Raw genomic sequence first — 17,668 nt, forward strand, 5'->3', positions numbered from 1 at the left:
ATCCACAAGATAAAAGACTCTGAATTTGATCAGGAGTCATGATTTGATACTTCAAGCTTGCTAAGGATCAGGCTGGAAAGGAGGGTTTACAAGTGACAGTTGTAGTAAGGCTTTCGGCAGCAAATTCTTGGCAAATCATACACATGTGAAACAACCTCCTAGCTACAATAAACATCTTAGCTATACATGCACTCAAAGGAAAGCAGACATTGGTAAAATCTAATACACACTACACTTGTCAAATTCAAACCAGGAGACACTGACTCACCCGGGCCAACTTCTGACTGCAAGCACAGTGTGCAACAGAATGACATAATATTGCACAGTGAATCTAGAAGTTAAGTACACCTTTCTATTTATGTTTAAGAAGTTCAGCTTCATAAGTAGCACAGTAACTAAATCGTTCCAGCTACTCCTACTAGGAATTATCTAATGAAACTGCTTGCACAAAATCAAATACACACACTGCACAAACACTAAAATTGTAAGGAAGCAGACAAATCAAGAACAGAGATGACAAACAGCAGTGTGTGAAAACAGAACTAAAAGCCAGTATGAAAAAATTAAACAGACTACATAGGTTTTCAATGTCTAATAAATTTATCATTAAAATTGCTTTTAAGTGTGCACATCCACACAATAATACACATTTCTCACCAGCATCTTCAAAGCGTATGAATTACAGGATAAACCATTATTTCTGGGTAGTTTTAATGTGGTTTCAACACCTTGCTCAAGGAGAAAAATTGAGTGATGAAGGCTCTGTTAGCCAGGAAAAATTATGAAGACTTTTCATGCAAAGTTTTAGAAACATTTGGTATGTTTTGTGTCTATTTGCACGTGTGTCCCTTCTTGCTTCTAATCTACCTTTAAAAAATTAATAACAACAACAACAACAAAGGTCAAACAGATATTCGATTTTTACTGGTGCTCCTACAGGTATTACACTTACATTTACTTATTTGACTGTTTTACAGTGATATACGTACCTTATTAGCCATTAATGTCCATTTACTGCATATTGAACTAGAAAACTTAGATGATCTAATACAACGCATAGCTGTGGTTATAAAAAGCAGATGAGGTTCATATCAGTGTTTGAAATAAATTATAAATAAAATGGGAGGTACACATTTTTCTTATTCCAGGAAGAAAACATTTCAGAAGTAAATTAAATATAATCAGATAAAACACAATTTAAATTTCATTCCCAATGACAGTGGATCAATGCAAGTTAACAAAGATCCACATACTATCCTCTTTCATCCTTCCAAAAGTAGCAGTTCTATAAGGAGGTAGATGCCAGATAATTCCTGACAACCATTAACCTAAAGGAACAGCATGATGTAACGGGTTGAGGATAAGATTCCCCATACTATTTTAGCAGTTAGCTAAGTAGCCCCTCTTCCCCTTTTGATTCTTTTTGCTTATTCCATCTTTGAACACTCAAGTAATACATTTACCTTTCCAACTTGTTTCAGTGAACTATTACCTAATTAATGTCTGAGTAGCTCTTTAAAAAGCAAAACAACATTACTGATAGTCACTGACTATCAGTGACTACCCGTCACTAATGTTACCCTGGGAAACATTAATTTACAATTAAGAGATACATACATCAATGGGAAACTATAAGACTTACTATAAAAATCTTACGTTTTCATCACGAAGTTGCATGACCTCAAGGTAAGAAATCAAATAACAGCATCCGAGCTTTGCTCCTAATATATTTACTGCAAAAAGTTTTTCTCTGTCTAAAATTCAGTTTGCTTCACTACACATGAGTTATTTGGCATGACATGTTGTACACATATGCAACAAACCAGTTTCCTGTTTCTGCCTGAATATAAAGAAACAATTTTTACTGTGAGGGTGACTGAGTACTGCTACAGGTTGCCCAGGGAGGCTGTGAAACCACTATTCTTGGAGATATTCGAAAGCCATCAGGACATCAGCACCAGCCTGCTCCAGGTGACCCTTCCTGAGCAGGGCGTTGGTTGGACAAGACAACTTCCAGCAGTGCCTTCCAACCTCAACAATTTTGTGATTCTGTTAGAATATTGCCTCTTTTTAAGACTATTCACAGACTTTGTGTTGTATGCTACAAGTACTTACCTGCGGTTACCACCCATGTATCATAATCACCTTTCAAAATATTCCACTATACAAGAAATAAAGCAGTCCCGCTAATCCATCTTTATTGACAGATTCCACTGTGCTACAAATATTTACACCATGTTAACAACAAGCAATGTGTTATACAATGGCTATTCCCGATACTAAGAGGCTGTCCTATTTTATTAAAACAAATAATTTGTCTACAATATCTCCTTCCTGTTGATCTTGCTACTTTAATCTCCTCTGGAAATAATTACAGATGAATATGATAAAACATTGGGACACCTGTAACTGCAAAGTGCAAATACCTTGAGATTTAAAAAGTATTATGCATGCACATCCATGAACTGGTTTTGTCTCAAGAGTTCAGGATCCCAGGGCTCTGCTCTCACACCACAATGTTCAGCGTTAGTCTCAATTCTAGATTCTGATACTACCCTAAAAAGTAAACTACTGAATGTCAGAGTCTTATGGATACTTCCACTAATCTGATACTTTTGCTATCAGATTTCAGTATCTTTAAGTTTCCAGAGCCTGGTTTGTTTTGTCAAGCGACAACTAAGACAGTTCATTAAAAGTGAATAGACCCAACAAATGTTCCATGGCTATAAATTCAGGGGAGGTATTAATTCTCACTGCAAGACTTGAGTTCAGAGCACTTTTACGAGTTTTCTTCATCCACACAAAGGAACTTAACTTTACCTTGTATACTTAGCAGCTAGCTTTATGTATGGAAGTTTCAACAACAAAACATATACTGTTACCTGTTGGGGTGTGGGGGGGTTCTGTTTCCCACTTCTACTTCGTTTTTAAAGATATTTATGTATCTCATGGACCACTAGCATACTAGGCCTTTAGTGAAAAGCAGATGCACTACGATCATTTTATATACCAGCTGTGCACACAAAGGAAACTCATGATTCCAGCATGCACAAAGCTATGTTTGCAAACTTTGCCGATAAATTTCACAAGTTGTTTTGGATATTGGAAAATAATTACCTTGGAATCAAAGCCTGTTTTTATAGCTGTTAAATTACATGTTTTGGTTTACTATACTTGTTCTGTGCCTTTAATCACTTGTATTAAGATTAACATTACCTTTTTCTTTATGGCTACATATTAGTAAATAATATCTGAAACTATACGAAAAATATCTTTCTTGTTTCCATTCCTCAATTTATTGAAAGTGCCTTTTCCTTCATTCAGTTTTCTCACTAAAAGTGCCTGCAGTTTGAATTATTAAATACTTAATTATTTATCCCAGATAAAACATTGAAGAAGCTTTAAAACCTAGGAAATCAAGGCAACAGAGCAACAGCAAACATTTCCACTAGAGAATCCAATCAAGGGTTCATTCACCATCCAACTTAAACTTAAAACTCTTATCTAAACTAAAGCAAGCAAAATCCATGAGTCTCAAAAGCCCCTCTTTCTAGAAGAAAAGGCTCAAAACCTTATGAGAAACTCGTTTTGTTGGACGTTTCACATTCCATCTAAGGTTTATTCCCCTATATATATATTCCTGCTTCTAATATCAACCAGATGTGACAATGAAGTCTAAGCCGCACTGTAAAAGATGCAAAGATATCCTGTAGTTTGGCATTTTGGGAGAGGCTTGGAGAAAAAAGGCAAAGGTACCTGGAGTGTAAGTGATTGAAGAAGTAGTTATAATGAGAAGCATTCTAAGTTAAATTTTATTAGTTGTCAGAAAGACTGCATTTCAGTGAAAATGCACAGTGCCCCAACATAAGTACCCTATGGTGACAAACAAGGAAGCCATCTGCAACAAGAGCATAGCTGTCCCAAACTACACAAACAGCATGCATATGAAACAAAAGAAGAATCCAACATCGCCAAACAGGTTTGTCCTCTAGCTTTTCAAGCACATTATTGACAGGAAAGCTTAGTGTTCTACATTTTAATTTCCACCAGCAATACGACTGAAGAGATTCTGCTGATACTGAACTACATAAAAAAAACTTTCTTTCTCCAGTAAACTCACAGGCAGATTTCAGCCCAGCTGACAGAACACTGAGAAAAGTCTTCACGTTTGTTTTGCAACCTTTAACTATTCCTGAAACATTAACAGCTCCTCCCTGAAACCCTCCAGCACACAAAATTCCTGCATGTTTAAACAGGTCAGTCACTTGATCTCCACCAAATTCTATTAATGATAATAAATATACCCAACTTTCACACTATTACCAAGTTATCAAACTTAAAACGCCACCTTTGTGTTTAGTTTATATTTTTTTTAAAAAATTGAGTTTGGACCTTCATTAACAAAGTTGTAGGCTGTTATGGTTCACTGCATGCCAGCTAAAGAGAGCAGCTAGAAAAATCACTGCTCATTTCATCTGTATTTGGACAAGACTGAGTTCTTAGTTTTCAACTAATAACACCAAATTTTACATTTGTGGAACACTGCAGGGCAATATTTAGTTCTTAAAATTTTGCATCATTTCAGCTGTAGCAAGCTTACACAATTAAAATACTCTATTTTGGACTTTCTAGTTTATCAGGATTATAACTATTAAAATAGAATAAAGTAATTGACTAATAGCTTAGTAGCCCAGAGTCAACAGTTTGAAACCATGGCAGCAGAAAATATATACCTATACTATGGAAAATTAAAATTAAGATCACAATTATCTACACTTTTTAACGTTCATTTTAATTCACTCCTCGTAAAGGCCACAGAATCTACATCACCCATGTATCAGTCCCTCTTATCAATTTTTGCTTCACTACTTTTATTCCCTTTCATCACTTTCTCAGCTATGCTTTCTTCTTGAAAGTCTAGGTCAGAGCAGCTGCAGGAAAGGAATGCAAGCATCATGCCTCTTCATTGAAGCATTTTACCCAGAAAGCTAGTTGTGACCAACGGAGACTGGTACTGCTGGACTTAAGACAAGTCATAACAGAAGCGAGAAAGAACAACTCTGAAATCTACTAGCAGTAGGACCAAGACAGTAACACAAAAAAATAGAAAGTAACCACCTTGGACATACTTTTCTTTTTCCTCAAAGTATTAAAGATATATGTGTGTGTGTATTTTTACAAATTCTAGTAGGTAGCAAATTTCTTGGTTTTATCCCATCACTGAAAAACATACAACCAAACTGCATTGGGAGCCATAACAGTTCACTTAGCTAAGATTTATTTACTTAAAATATACACTATATTTATATAACACTTGTATCTTCAAAAGAAAAAGCAAGTTTCCACTGACAAACAGTGCTAAAGTGATCTATCTAAAACACTATTAAACAGTAAGCAAGAGTTTGAATGAATGTCAGTGAATAAAGACAAATGTTTCAACAGCATCCGTTGGGAGTCATTACAGAAAACAGCATTCATATTAATCATTCTATTCTATGTAATTTTATTACAATCTTTATATTCTAAAAGCAAAATTGTTACTTTTGCTATTAAGGACTATAATGTATCATGATTACATGATCTACTAAAAAATACACACTCTGGTATTGAAAAGCCTCAATTACTTCACTTAGTTTCTTTGTGCAAGGCTCCCTAAGACAGATGCACACAAGTTATCAACACACACAACCTTCCCTCAAAACCACAAATTACCATAAAGTTCCTTTCCGCCTAATGATAGCCATGTACAATGCAACCACTCACAGAAGTTTCAACATGTTAAACTGGAATTTGTATTAGTGGATACATGTAATCACTATAAAAAAAATTTTCTTGAAAGCATCACCATTTCCTTAGACGACCAACTTATATAAAGCAACTCTTCTATGAAATAAATACAACTAGCATCTTCTGGAGACCAGATCAGGGTATCTGCAAGTAAGTATCAGCTCACGCTTTATACTTGAGGGGAGTTTCAAGATACAAAATTTCAAAAACATGCAAAGAACATTAGGAAATACAACCAAATCACTCAGCCCTAGCAAATCCATTGAGCAAATATTTTCTAGTGCACTCAAAAGCTACGACAAAGCTTGCAAAAACAAGTCCAACGAAGATTATTCAAGCAGATTAAGACTAAAAGACAGCTATAGTTTGTAATTATTTATATTTTTATACACATATTTTAATCTCCAGAATGATGTCATTCACTTGTACAGTTTTTCATGAGCAAGTTTGGACAACAACAAAGTTCATAACAGAAATTCTCCAAAACTGTATCATTATTACTCGTTTCACAACACTGTTCAATTTGTCTGCTTTTAAAACATCAACAAAGAGCCTACTGTTTTTTAAATAGTCAACTGATTCCAAAATTGATCTTCACCATCACCATGTGTTTTGTATTTCCACAGGAATTAAAATTTACTGCACTGCCTAAATGGTTTGTTTGGTTGCATATAGAGATATTGAAACTGTTATAAAAACTCCACATGGATGTAACAACTTTTCTGCCATCCTGTAGTAACTTTGCAATTTCACTAGCCAAATCATAAGTCTGTCTATCTAGTCTTCCATAAACAAACTCAAGCATAAAAAAACCCAGTTTTACCATATAGCACATCTTTCAAAAAGACAGTCTGGATCATGAGTTTAACTTTGGCAGGATCTAGAAAGCAATTTCGAACAGCTTTTGACTACTCCTTTAAAAAGGCAGATGATTCTTTTCTTGATAGTAACCGTGCAGGCACCTGTTCATCCATTTTATCTCCATTCACCTTTTTTTTTTTAATATATTTTATAAATCATCCAGTCAACGTGCTAACACCACCCTCTCCCTCCCCCCACCAAAAAAAAAAAAAAAAAAAACCAAGCTTTTGTTATTCTTTTCTTGTTGTTCAAACTGGTCTTGATGCCATCTAAACATCTTATAACGCAATTTTTATATTTCAAAAGGATGAAAAATTCTTTACCTCTCTGTATTTCCTCATCTTCCTGACTGACAAGGCAGCAGCCATAACTTTGCTGGTCTGCCTGGCAATGCCTTGACTTATTTAAAAAGATAATTTTTAAAACTGAAAAAGTTATAACAGTCTGTATTATGTCAACATGCTGATTTTTAAATAAAAGTATGCAATCTCTTTTTGTGGATGTGTAAACTATACTAGACATGTGAAGTTGCCACTTTTCATGGTTTCTATAACTCTACATAGAGAGATGAAAATAATTCACCTTGAAGTCATCATGGTGAATATATGAAGAATAGAAAAATTTTGTGGTTTTACTTTTCTCTGATATTTATGCTCTACTGAATTACAACTACACACATGCAAACATAACACATCATCTTAAGAACCCTTACTATCTAGCAGTTCTAATGTCACAAAAATTAAACCTTTCGCCACAGTCAAAACACAAACGTACAAATCTGTATAATAAGGAACATACAATAGAAACATAAATCAGATAATACTTACAATCTAGTTAACTTCTGTGTGTTCTGAAAAAGCAGCTCTGGAAGAACTTGCAATTTATTCTTGTTCAGACGCCTAAACAGTTACAATCAGAATGAAAAAAAAATTAGATTATCTTCCAATTTAAGAATCTTATTCTATTATGCATAAACACACGAAGCTCCTATTGTATTAAACCTCATGCCACGAACTCAGCATAGAATGCATTGTGTATGTTATTCATACACAAGCCAAACAGATCATACCATCTGGAGAGCACCTGCTTACAGTCTTGAGATAGGGAGTCAAGTGACAGTCACCATAAAGTTTGAATGTTTTAATATGGATGAGTACACAATTTTTTTTTTTTTTTTAATCTTCCTCTGGATGCCTACTAACAGTGAATCATATAACCCCCATGGTCAGCTTTTATTGCTCTGAGGAATAGTTACCAGGAGGTATCTGGATTTTCTCTCTCCTCCTAAAAATGTAGGCACAGTAAATTAAGTAACTTGACCAACCAAGATTATTTCCAGATTAGCTATTATTTCTACAGTATACACACAAGATTTTTTTTTTTTTTTTTAAGAATTTTCTTAAAATTTCACTTTGAAAATATGAGCGCTGTTGTAGAACATATGAACATACAGGTAACCAGACAATTATATGGTGATTTGAAATAGAATCTTAATCTTTAAGATTCTTCCAGAAATGTTTTAGAGAACTGCTTAATGTTTATACATTAGTCCATTTTACTCACTCACCATGAAAAGTTTTACACTGATGACCACAACTTGTCAACTGTAAGAAATCAACTGTTAGAAGTTACTCCAGCTTAGCATATGCTATAAAAAGCATAAGCTTCCTCTCCTTTGTAAAATGCATGCCAGCTCTGCAAAATCTAAAAGCAGTTCTACTTATAAGAAACAATCTTTTTCTACAATCCTTTTTCTGTTGTCTGACAATAAAAACTGTCCCTTGCTTCCACAGTCCTAATGAATGTTATTTACATAATGAAGTTGACCTAAACCAATTACATATAACTCCACTGTTCTAAACAGGAAGCTGACTTCTAATGCATGTTCATATATAAGCCCGTATTTATGGTTCCTTTGATCCCAATTTACCTTAAAAGTTAACTTTGATAACAGATCTATTTTTGCTAAAGTTTTGATCTCAGAAGACACCTGGAACTTTTAGAAACCTACTGATACTTAGCATGCAGTATCTGGTTTCCAATTTTCTTACGCACTGAGTAATTTCACTATCAGAATTCAAGAATTTTTTTGATTGAAAGGCCTTCCTCAGAGATCAAACTAATGTTGTGGGGTTTTCATATGGCAGAGTTTTCATATGGCTACCATATGAACATGTCTTGCAAGATAAAGGGGCGATGGAGGAGAGGGGAATATTAACTTCTCTTTCTGACACCTAGAACAGATCAAAAGGCAGCTTTTGCTAGCTCGCTTACAGAGCCTAAACATCATGCATTACGCACGCCACATGCTAACTTAAGCAGAAAAAAAAAATTGGTTATTTCACTGTGCTTTTACTGACTACCCAACTACATTTCTGAGAGAAATGAACAAACCAGTAAATGAAACACTAAACAAGAACATGAGAGATACTAAGCACTAGTTTGCATTAAGTACATGGGAAGATTTTAAACTGGATTCCCTTACCCATGTGAAATTTCACACTTTTATACCTAATTAAACTTGATCTTAATCTTGTATAATTTAAGGTTGATAGTAATGTGCTACTTAATCCTCCTCAAAATCATGTTTTCAGTTAAGCATGTTTATATTCTAGAATAGTTCATCTACTTAGTAAGATGAAATACAATGCAAAAAATTACTTATGATACTACAGGCCTTAGAACTCCTCAGTTCCATCCTCATTCATCAAGACTACCACTAGTTCTTGAGAAACACTAAACGTTGAACTTATTTATCGATCAAAATGAAAAAGACTGCCAGTGAGTAATCTATTCCACATAGTTGTCTAATGTTTATTACTGTGTCTGATCATCATTCCAGTCTCACAATGTACATGCAAATCCAATCTGACTTATCTCAAAGCAATGTCCAAGGAATGCTTTAAGAATATTATCTCTACTTGCAAGGATTTCACAAATGCCACTTTTATGCTTACTGTTTTAAGCCACAGAATCTAAGCAAAATGAGATTAAGTTTCTAGAATAGGAGGTTCCACACCAACAAGCAGACAAGAAAACATATGTAGTAACAAAAAATTGTGTTTTCAAGGTTAGAAAGTTTGCAATCTGAGAAGTCAAATCTTTACAATTTCTAGTGACACAAACAACTTCCCGGAGAAAAAAAAAGATAACAAATATTTTTTCCTAACTTATTATCAAATTAATCAAGAAGATCAAATATTTTAAATTGTTTCCTATTATGGGCCAACACCACTGTACCTGTGATGGATAAAGGACCAAACTCTCAGCTGCTCTTTTAAATTGTCCTAAGCATTTTAAGATTTCATCCTGACATTACCTTAGTATTGATTTTCTTTCAAACATCATATGAAGTAAAGTCCACAAAAAGCACACTTTTGAAAAGCTCACATTGTGACCTACTGTTCACTAGCACTAGACATTTCGTATTGGTCTAAACATATTTAATATTTTTAACATTATATTGTTATAAACAAAGTGTTGGCCTTTTTATTCTGCAGCAGTAAGCAAGCTGAATCCATCTATCAAGACCAATAACTTAATGACATTCTTCCTTTGCCTTAACTCATGTAAGCTTGGTTTTCAAAACAACCCATCAATACAGGTTAGTGCTCCTGCACTGTACTGCACATACCATCCTCAGAATAGTGTAAACACACAGTACTTCTGTCACAAACAGAGCTTGCAGCTAGTAAGGCAAGGAAGGCTACGTTATTAATTGATAACTAAGCGAATCCGAGGTAGCAACAAACATTTGAAGAGTCCATGGCTACTGATGTCTTGGTTCAAGCTATAGGACTCTCCAAACATCCCTTCCTAAGATTTACTTCAAGTTGGAATTTCTGCCAAAAGTAATTTTATTCATAGTTTGATTCTCAGGGGAACTCAGGGAATGAACAGGGTTTTGTTTCTCTTGAACATCACCTACTGTATTTAAATAACTTCTACTGCAATACGCAGCTAAATATAAGACTAGATCAGCCTATACAAACTCAGACATACTTGACATAGGATACATTTAACATGGTTTTATTTATTATGTGCCAGAAAGCCACCAATAGCCTAGGAAAATCACAATTACTCTTCTTATTTCTCTTCCTGGGCTTGAGAGAAAGGCTATTAAGAAAGTTCTCAATACAGAAGTATCAAAGTACAAGACAGAATGTTTTTAAATCCTATAAAAGAGACAAAGAAGTGTTTAAAAATTATTTAATGAAAAGAGCAAATGTTCTGAATGGTCATTTATAAACAGTTTCCTCTGGTTTGACAGAGAAGTGCCAAACACGAATGAAACATTATGGAATAGCTCCTAACATGCCATTTGACAAGAACTTCAGTTTATCCTCATTTATCAGTAAGCTCTAGGACAAATAAGGAAACTTCAAGTGCAAGGTGAAGCAAACATTAGGAATGCCAGCACAGGGCAGGATAAGTTTTAACGTAGCTGTTCCTAAGGGGAACTTCAAAGCACAGGCAGAGTACGCTTTAAGGAATCCATTGTGCAGCAGCCCCTTCACACACGGAAAGACCTGCAGAGCAGTATAGAAACACCCTATGCTTGCTTAAGCCTGTTACCTATGAGAGCCTTTCACCATCATTTTACTGCCTAAATCTTAATCCTGTCAGGTGTTTAATTCTAATTACAACAGTATTTCTGATTTTATAACAAATACCTTGGAAAGGGGGAAGCCATATATTATTACAATAAAATAAAAATGGTCTGCAAAAAGTTCATAAACAAAATGAGCCAAAATCTTGTAAAGTGATTTTGTGGACACTGTTCTTGTGACTGCACTGTATTAATAGATATAGATATTCCGGATTTTAAATTAGTGACTTAAAATAGAAGTAACATCAAGACATGATACCTGGAAATTGGATTTAAGAGCCAAGCCATTTTTGCAACTGCAACTAGCTACACCATGAAGGAATGATGTCAGTTTTGTGAATCTGAACAGTAGACTAGAATTAAAGAAAATATCATTTACATTTTCTCATGAGGAAAAAAAAAAAATCAGTCAAATTTTCATTGTCACACCAAATCCTTTGCACTGTTCCAACTGGGAGCGCCACCTGGGACTCATAGCACACTACGACTAAGAACTTTGATCTGTCCTCTTCTCTCATGTTCAAAAGCATCCACCACGCAACCAGCACATGTACATGCTCATGCGTGCGCACGCATAGCACCAATCACCACCATATCGACACTGAGGTACGCCCAGAGGAAGGAATCTAGGGCACAGAGCCAGACAAGATCTGGTCCACGTTGTTTCACCTGGGACTGCTGGATGAGAATGCAGCTGTTCAGTCTCTGAAGTATTTTGAACTGGATGTTCTACAGCTAATAAGACCTGCAAAGTATTCCAGGAATTTGGAGCACTGGGCAGAATGATGCATAATCACCTAATGCCACAGAACAGATTAGCTCCAGTGCTGGATCAGAAGCAACTCTGGATGTGCACAGCATGGAGCCCAGACTAATAAAACCTCCTGGAAGCTGAGGAACTGTGCAGAGAGGCTCTCCAGGAGTCATATCAGCTCTGGCAATACCTGCATTGAGTCAAAGTTATTAAGTCTGATTAGACACATGCTGACTGTACAGTCAACAATCTCCATACATTGCAACTCCTGCCATCTTCCAGATTACTTTAACCACTACTATGCATGGGAACTTGCACATTCTGTTTTGTTAGTCTGCTGCTCAAATCCCCATAAGTGACCCATAAAAGCTGACCAACCACCAACCGCGAACAATAGTTCTCAATGTGTAAGCAATGGACTTCCAGGAGTCCATACGTCACCTCCAAGACATCCATGTAAGACTACCACCCTAGCACAATGTCCCCTCGCTAGGTTCAAATGTATATTCACCTATGCTTCTGTTGGAAGATGTTTAAGGAGCTCTAAACAGTAAAGGCTAAAAACCTGTATTTCTGTTTGCAGGAATTCACTACAGAAGTGAACTACTGTTTCTTCTGAAATTATTATAAATCACTGGCACACTTCTAGTAACTAAGATTGCTTAGTAAACTGCAAAATTCCATCTAGGGTATAAGCTTATCTAGAGTTCAATTATGTTTGTATACAATATGGTTTCATCCTCTTAAAATCCCTCATATAGAACCAGGCATATAAGTGGTTCAACTCTTCTAATCACCTTACACAGGAATACAGAGTTAAAACTTCAGTGTATGAAGTACTGGGGTATTGCAGGAGCACTTCTATAAAATGTTCAACATTACATATAATAATGTTCATAACATCATATATATGCATAATATCTCTGCCCACCACAATAGTTATGAATGATAGCTTTATGTAATAAAACTTCATACTTACTAAATGTGCCCACAAGTTTTTAACAAAAGAAGAGTAACTCCTTCCTTCCAAGCTGCAGACAACAAGACGTGTCAGCATTATTTTGTAAGATATATACCTCAGGTTACTTCTTGACTATTATTCTGGATATTACGTGACATTATTTTCAAGGCAGATATAAACTAAGATAGCCATTAAACAAAACAAATACAATGATAGGTTACCTCCAAGAAGATAACTAAATATACCTTTAAAAGAAACTGGTGAGCTATGCACTGAGAAAGACTGCTGTTAACAGTCTGGTTAAAAGGGCTACTTTCCTGAAACAGTACTAACCTACCTAAAAATGGACGGGGGCGGGGGGGGGAAGACCAAGAAATCAGAAAACAAAGAAAAACATTTTAAAAAATTAAAACCCAAGAGACTTGCCTGTTCTTCTCCAAAGACAGCCAGAGTCTTCCACAGCATTGTCAGGGAGCGTATGTTGCAGCTTAAGTCACTTCAGGTTTTTACCAGTGCTGGGCTGCAAGTTGGACTCAGGCACATAAACCCAACTATTTTTAAACCTTCCTCTACTTTCTAACCTCTTAACTCTACTTCACAGGAGCAATCTGAATCTGTTACCCAGCTAATATTTAGATCTGTGAAAGACTGTATTAAAAGCATCAACTGCAGTTGGAACTGGAAAGAGTAAGAAGGGCAACTTCAGAGGCAAAAAAGGACTTCTATCAGGGCCCAAACTGCTCAGCATACTTATGGGTGACCTGAAAAGGTAGAGCTGTAGGGGATGACACAATTTGTTGGTGATATCAAGTGAAGGCTGATTATAAACTCCAGAAAGAACTAATGGTATTTAGTGCCCAAAATGGCATATATAATTCATTACAGGTAAAATTTAACAGATATGCAAGGAAACGGATTTTTAAGTTCATGCATACAACAGCTGTCTCCAACCTGAAAATCACTTCTCGGGAAGTAGACCCATGAAAACATCAACTCACTGCTCTGTAGCAATTCATAAAGCAAGTGCTACAGATTATTAGAAGAATAATGGCTAACGATTATTTCTCTGTGTAAATCCATGGTGTATTCACATGTTGAAGACTGAGAACTTTTGGAATTTACACCTCAAAAAGGATCCCATAAGGTTTGGAGAAAGATGGCAAGGATGATCGGAGTTACAGAGCAGCTTCCATATTGGAACAACTTAGTAGACAGAGACTCCCCACAAGGAAAACAGCTGAGGGAGAATATGCTAAAGGTCTGTACAATTATGAAGCAAGGGAAGGTGATAAGAAACAGTTGTTCCCATCTTTTGTAATACAAGAAAAAACTTGGAAGTATCAAATGTTGTTGATGGTAGCTTCAGAAAACAAATGGAATTAATTTTCCCACACAACATGCAGTTAAATTGTGTAACATCTGATTGTAAATCATTAGTTGCTAAGTTTTTGTGGGTTTAGAAGACAAACAACTAAGAAAAAATACTAAGTAATATTAATTACAAAGACCCAATTGATGATTCAAGTGATCTCTGTCACAATATAATTTATATATTTGCTTTTTCTTCATGTGCTCTTCCTTAGAGAGTTTCAACTGGAGACACGATCCTGGCTTACTCATACTTCGGGTCTGAGCTAGTATGGCCATTATCTTCCGGCTTTTGGTACGGATTCCTTTTTTCTGTTCAGTTTCATCACGAAAGAATTTAAACTCACTACTAGAAATTTTAATTTATACTAAACAATACAAATGTAGATTTTAAGCCTCTATTCAAAGCACCTCTGCAAAGTCTCTGCACTGTGAAGTTTTCCTGCTGCACAAATTCAACGTGTTCCTAATGTAAGGCCTAAAAAGACTATTTGAACATCAAGGAGCAAAGTAAAAGATTCATAATTACAGTTGCAATCAAGAGATAGGTATATGCGTACATAGGCATATCCATATATCTATGCATACATCTCTATGAACATTACTTCCTTCTCATTTTATTGCAGCCAAAGCCCTTGCATCCCAGCTCTGATACCAACACGTGCCTCCTAGTAAGCTCTTTTGCTCCTCCTAGTTATATTGGATGTTGACTTCTATTCTCATATAATGTAAATACATAAATGTCTATACTTCACAGCTTTATCATGTTACAAACTGCATTTTCTTATTTATGATTCAGATGGCCTAAAATGCATACTTACGGAATTTGTGACCTTTAAAAGTCACAAGAAGTATACATGCAACATTGTCCTCCAGTGTATTATTGTTTTCTTTAGTGTGGCCACATACAGTATCAAACACAGTGTTTCAACAAAGGACAAACACTCCCTCTCGCCTCCCAAAAATATTTTGCTCCTATACATAGCAAGTGCCAGTTTCCTCCCTTCCTCCCTCAGCCTACTGCCCATTTGGGGGTTCCCATGTCCTGAAGGCAACAGGATAGAGAGAAACAACATCAATGTCAATCACAGACTATCAAGGGCCCTTAAAAAAACAATGGAGAAGTTATTAACTGTGAAATTCCTACCTTCCTGGCTCCAACCAGGCTAATAATATTTCTTCCTCTGTCTGAAGCTGGGATAGGAGAGAAACTTAACTATTAAGATTCCCCTGACTATTAAAAACCAGAGTAAGAAACAACCACTGGAGCTTGGAAAGAGACAATGCTAGCAGCCTAGAGGTAGATTGAAGACATTTGTCAGGACCCTTCTATGAAATAAATGGAGGAAAAAACCCACATTTTAAAAGAGTAATTGTAACCTTTATTATATTCTTGTTTTATTCCTTTTCTTGGCTTCTGGATGATTTCCGGATTAGTAAAGATCCTCAATTTTGATTGGAAACTTTTCAAGTTGTTTTCAAGCTGTTTTCAAGCCAGAGGCCATGTTTTCCTGGAGGAGAAACTTACTTTGGGGTACTGACTTCAGCTGCATCCCTCATGTTCACACAATTGGAAGGGTCACAACCAGTTCAGGTACATTGTCTCATGGAGTTCCACTCACAAGAAAAACAAACAAGAGCCAGATCTAATCTATATCAAGGGCATGATCAGTATAGATGGAAAAGAACAAGATGCATATGAAAACGCAACTATAACACAGCAAGAAGTCAGCCAGCAACCTCCCAGGTCTTTTTACCCTCTCCACCACAGGAGACAGTTTGCATTACAGTAAAATGACTATTTTTTTACCTGTCACTTCAGCCCCGTGTATTAAAGCCTTTAACTTGCTCAGCTTGCAACCATTTTAACCATCTTTTTTCAAGAAGAATCTAAACCAGTTTCTTTGCTGCTGCAATTTATGTAGGAGAAAACAATTTCAACAATCATGCAGCGTAATGCCCCTTACATGCAGACTATCCCTTCCTTCTCAAGGCTTGTATCACCATTGGAAGACTTCAGAAAGTTCAGAAGAATTTCAGGGTTCAGAAGTCAAATAAATGGGTAAAAGAACATTTTAAATCTCAGAGACCTATGCATTCCTCATACAATTAATTTTGAAATTTGGAAGCAGTTTAATGTAATCACATTCCTTCTTGGTATTTTTCAGCTCATGCATCACTATTTCCCTGTAAGTGAATATAATTTTTTATAATCTGCAATATTGCACAGGTAGGTTTAAGGTATTATTTTTATAGTGGCTTCTCTCATTTATTTACACACAAAATAAACAAATACATGCTTAGCGTGGGTCTGACAGTAGCAACGTTAACAGATCATATCAAATACAATTGAATCCAGTATTTTGAGAAGGAACATTTTCAGCTTCGAGCTTTGTTCTTACAGCTGCAGAACAGTTTTACTCTGAGTAAGAAGCAAACCAAGGAAAACCCAAAACTCCTTTTCTGCCAAGTTACAGTGAGGGGATGCCCACTAACTACATGAGAAATTTCCTCCATGCTCTCTTCAAAGCTCCCCAAGAGATACTCGCCTCCTTCCCATAGAGTATGCAATCAATTCAAAAGCCCAGCATAAAACAAAGGCAAGTGCTATTTATTCAAACTTGGGAAATCATGCTATTTTCCAAGGCAACTTCATTTCTCATTATGCTACTGACTTGGTTTGAAAATTTTGAATACCATAATATCAGTAAAACATGCTTCATGCAAACGGCAAATATTCAAGGCATGAGCAGAAATCACTGAAGTTACATGGCTATGGAGGAAAAAGGAAAGGACCTGGCTTCTGCCAGAAGATCTCACAACAAAAAGCTCTTATACACATCTCTGCTTTCTATTTAAAATGTCTTGCAGTATTATATTTACTAATACTATTCTTGTATATTACTGAACACATTCCACCCAGAATTTAAGTTGATACACAGGCTATAATATAAACTGTCAGTTGTCTCTTTGAATATAGCAATTACCCAGCTTTAACCCTATGAATGTGTGTGATATCCATTGGTCTCCAAATTCTGTGTCTGCTTTTCTACTGAGCATCAACAGCTTTACTACCAAATCAAAATACTGCATATTTGTCATGAAATAAGTAGTATTCCATTCCTTTCCACACAACTTCAACAACTTTCAAATTCAATTTAACATCTATATTCGCATTGCTACCTATTATACAACTCATTCTCCAACAGAAAATAAAAATTTCAGTGTTTTTAGATTTTTTAAATGGGTAGGTTTAAGGGAAAAGGCCTGGTACTCCAGCCTTTAATATCCTGAAATTATCCACGTAACTTTGGGTTCACTCCCCAAT

General features: G+C 35.8%; 1 protein-coding gene across 4 annotated transcripts in view; it reads right to left on the reverse strand.

Moving 5' to 3' along the window:
- The window catches only part of SLIT3 (slit homolog 3 (Drosophila)), a 531,488-nt gene that overhangs the window by 468,867 nt on the left and 44,953 nt on the right, over positions 1-17,668 (reverse strand). For all 4 annotated transcript variants that reach the window (XM_010579134.1, XM_010579133.1, XM_010579136.1 and 1 more), the window contains exon 4: positions 7,476-7,547. In XM_010579134.1, coding sequence (XP_010577436.1) covers positions 7,476-7,547 — 72 coding nt within the window. The remainder of the gene's footprint in view (positions 1-7,475; positions 7,548-17,668) is intronic.

This window comes from Haliaeetus leucocephalus, unplaced genomic scaffold, assembly GCF_000737465.1.
Source record: "Haliaeetus leucocephalus isolate CR32 unplaced genomic scaffold, Haliaeetus_leucocephalus-4.0 Scaffold656, whole genome shotgun sequence".
In the NCBI taxonomy this organism is placed as follows: Eukaryota; Metazoa; Chordata; class Aves; order Accipitriformes; family Accipitridae; genus Haliaeetus; species Haliaeetus leucocephalus.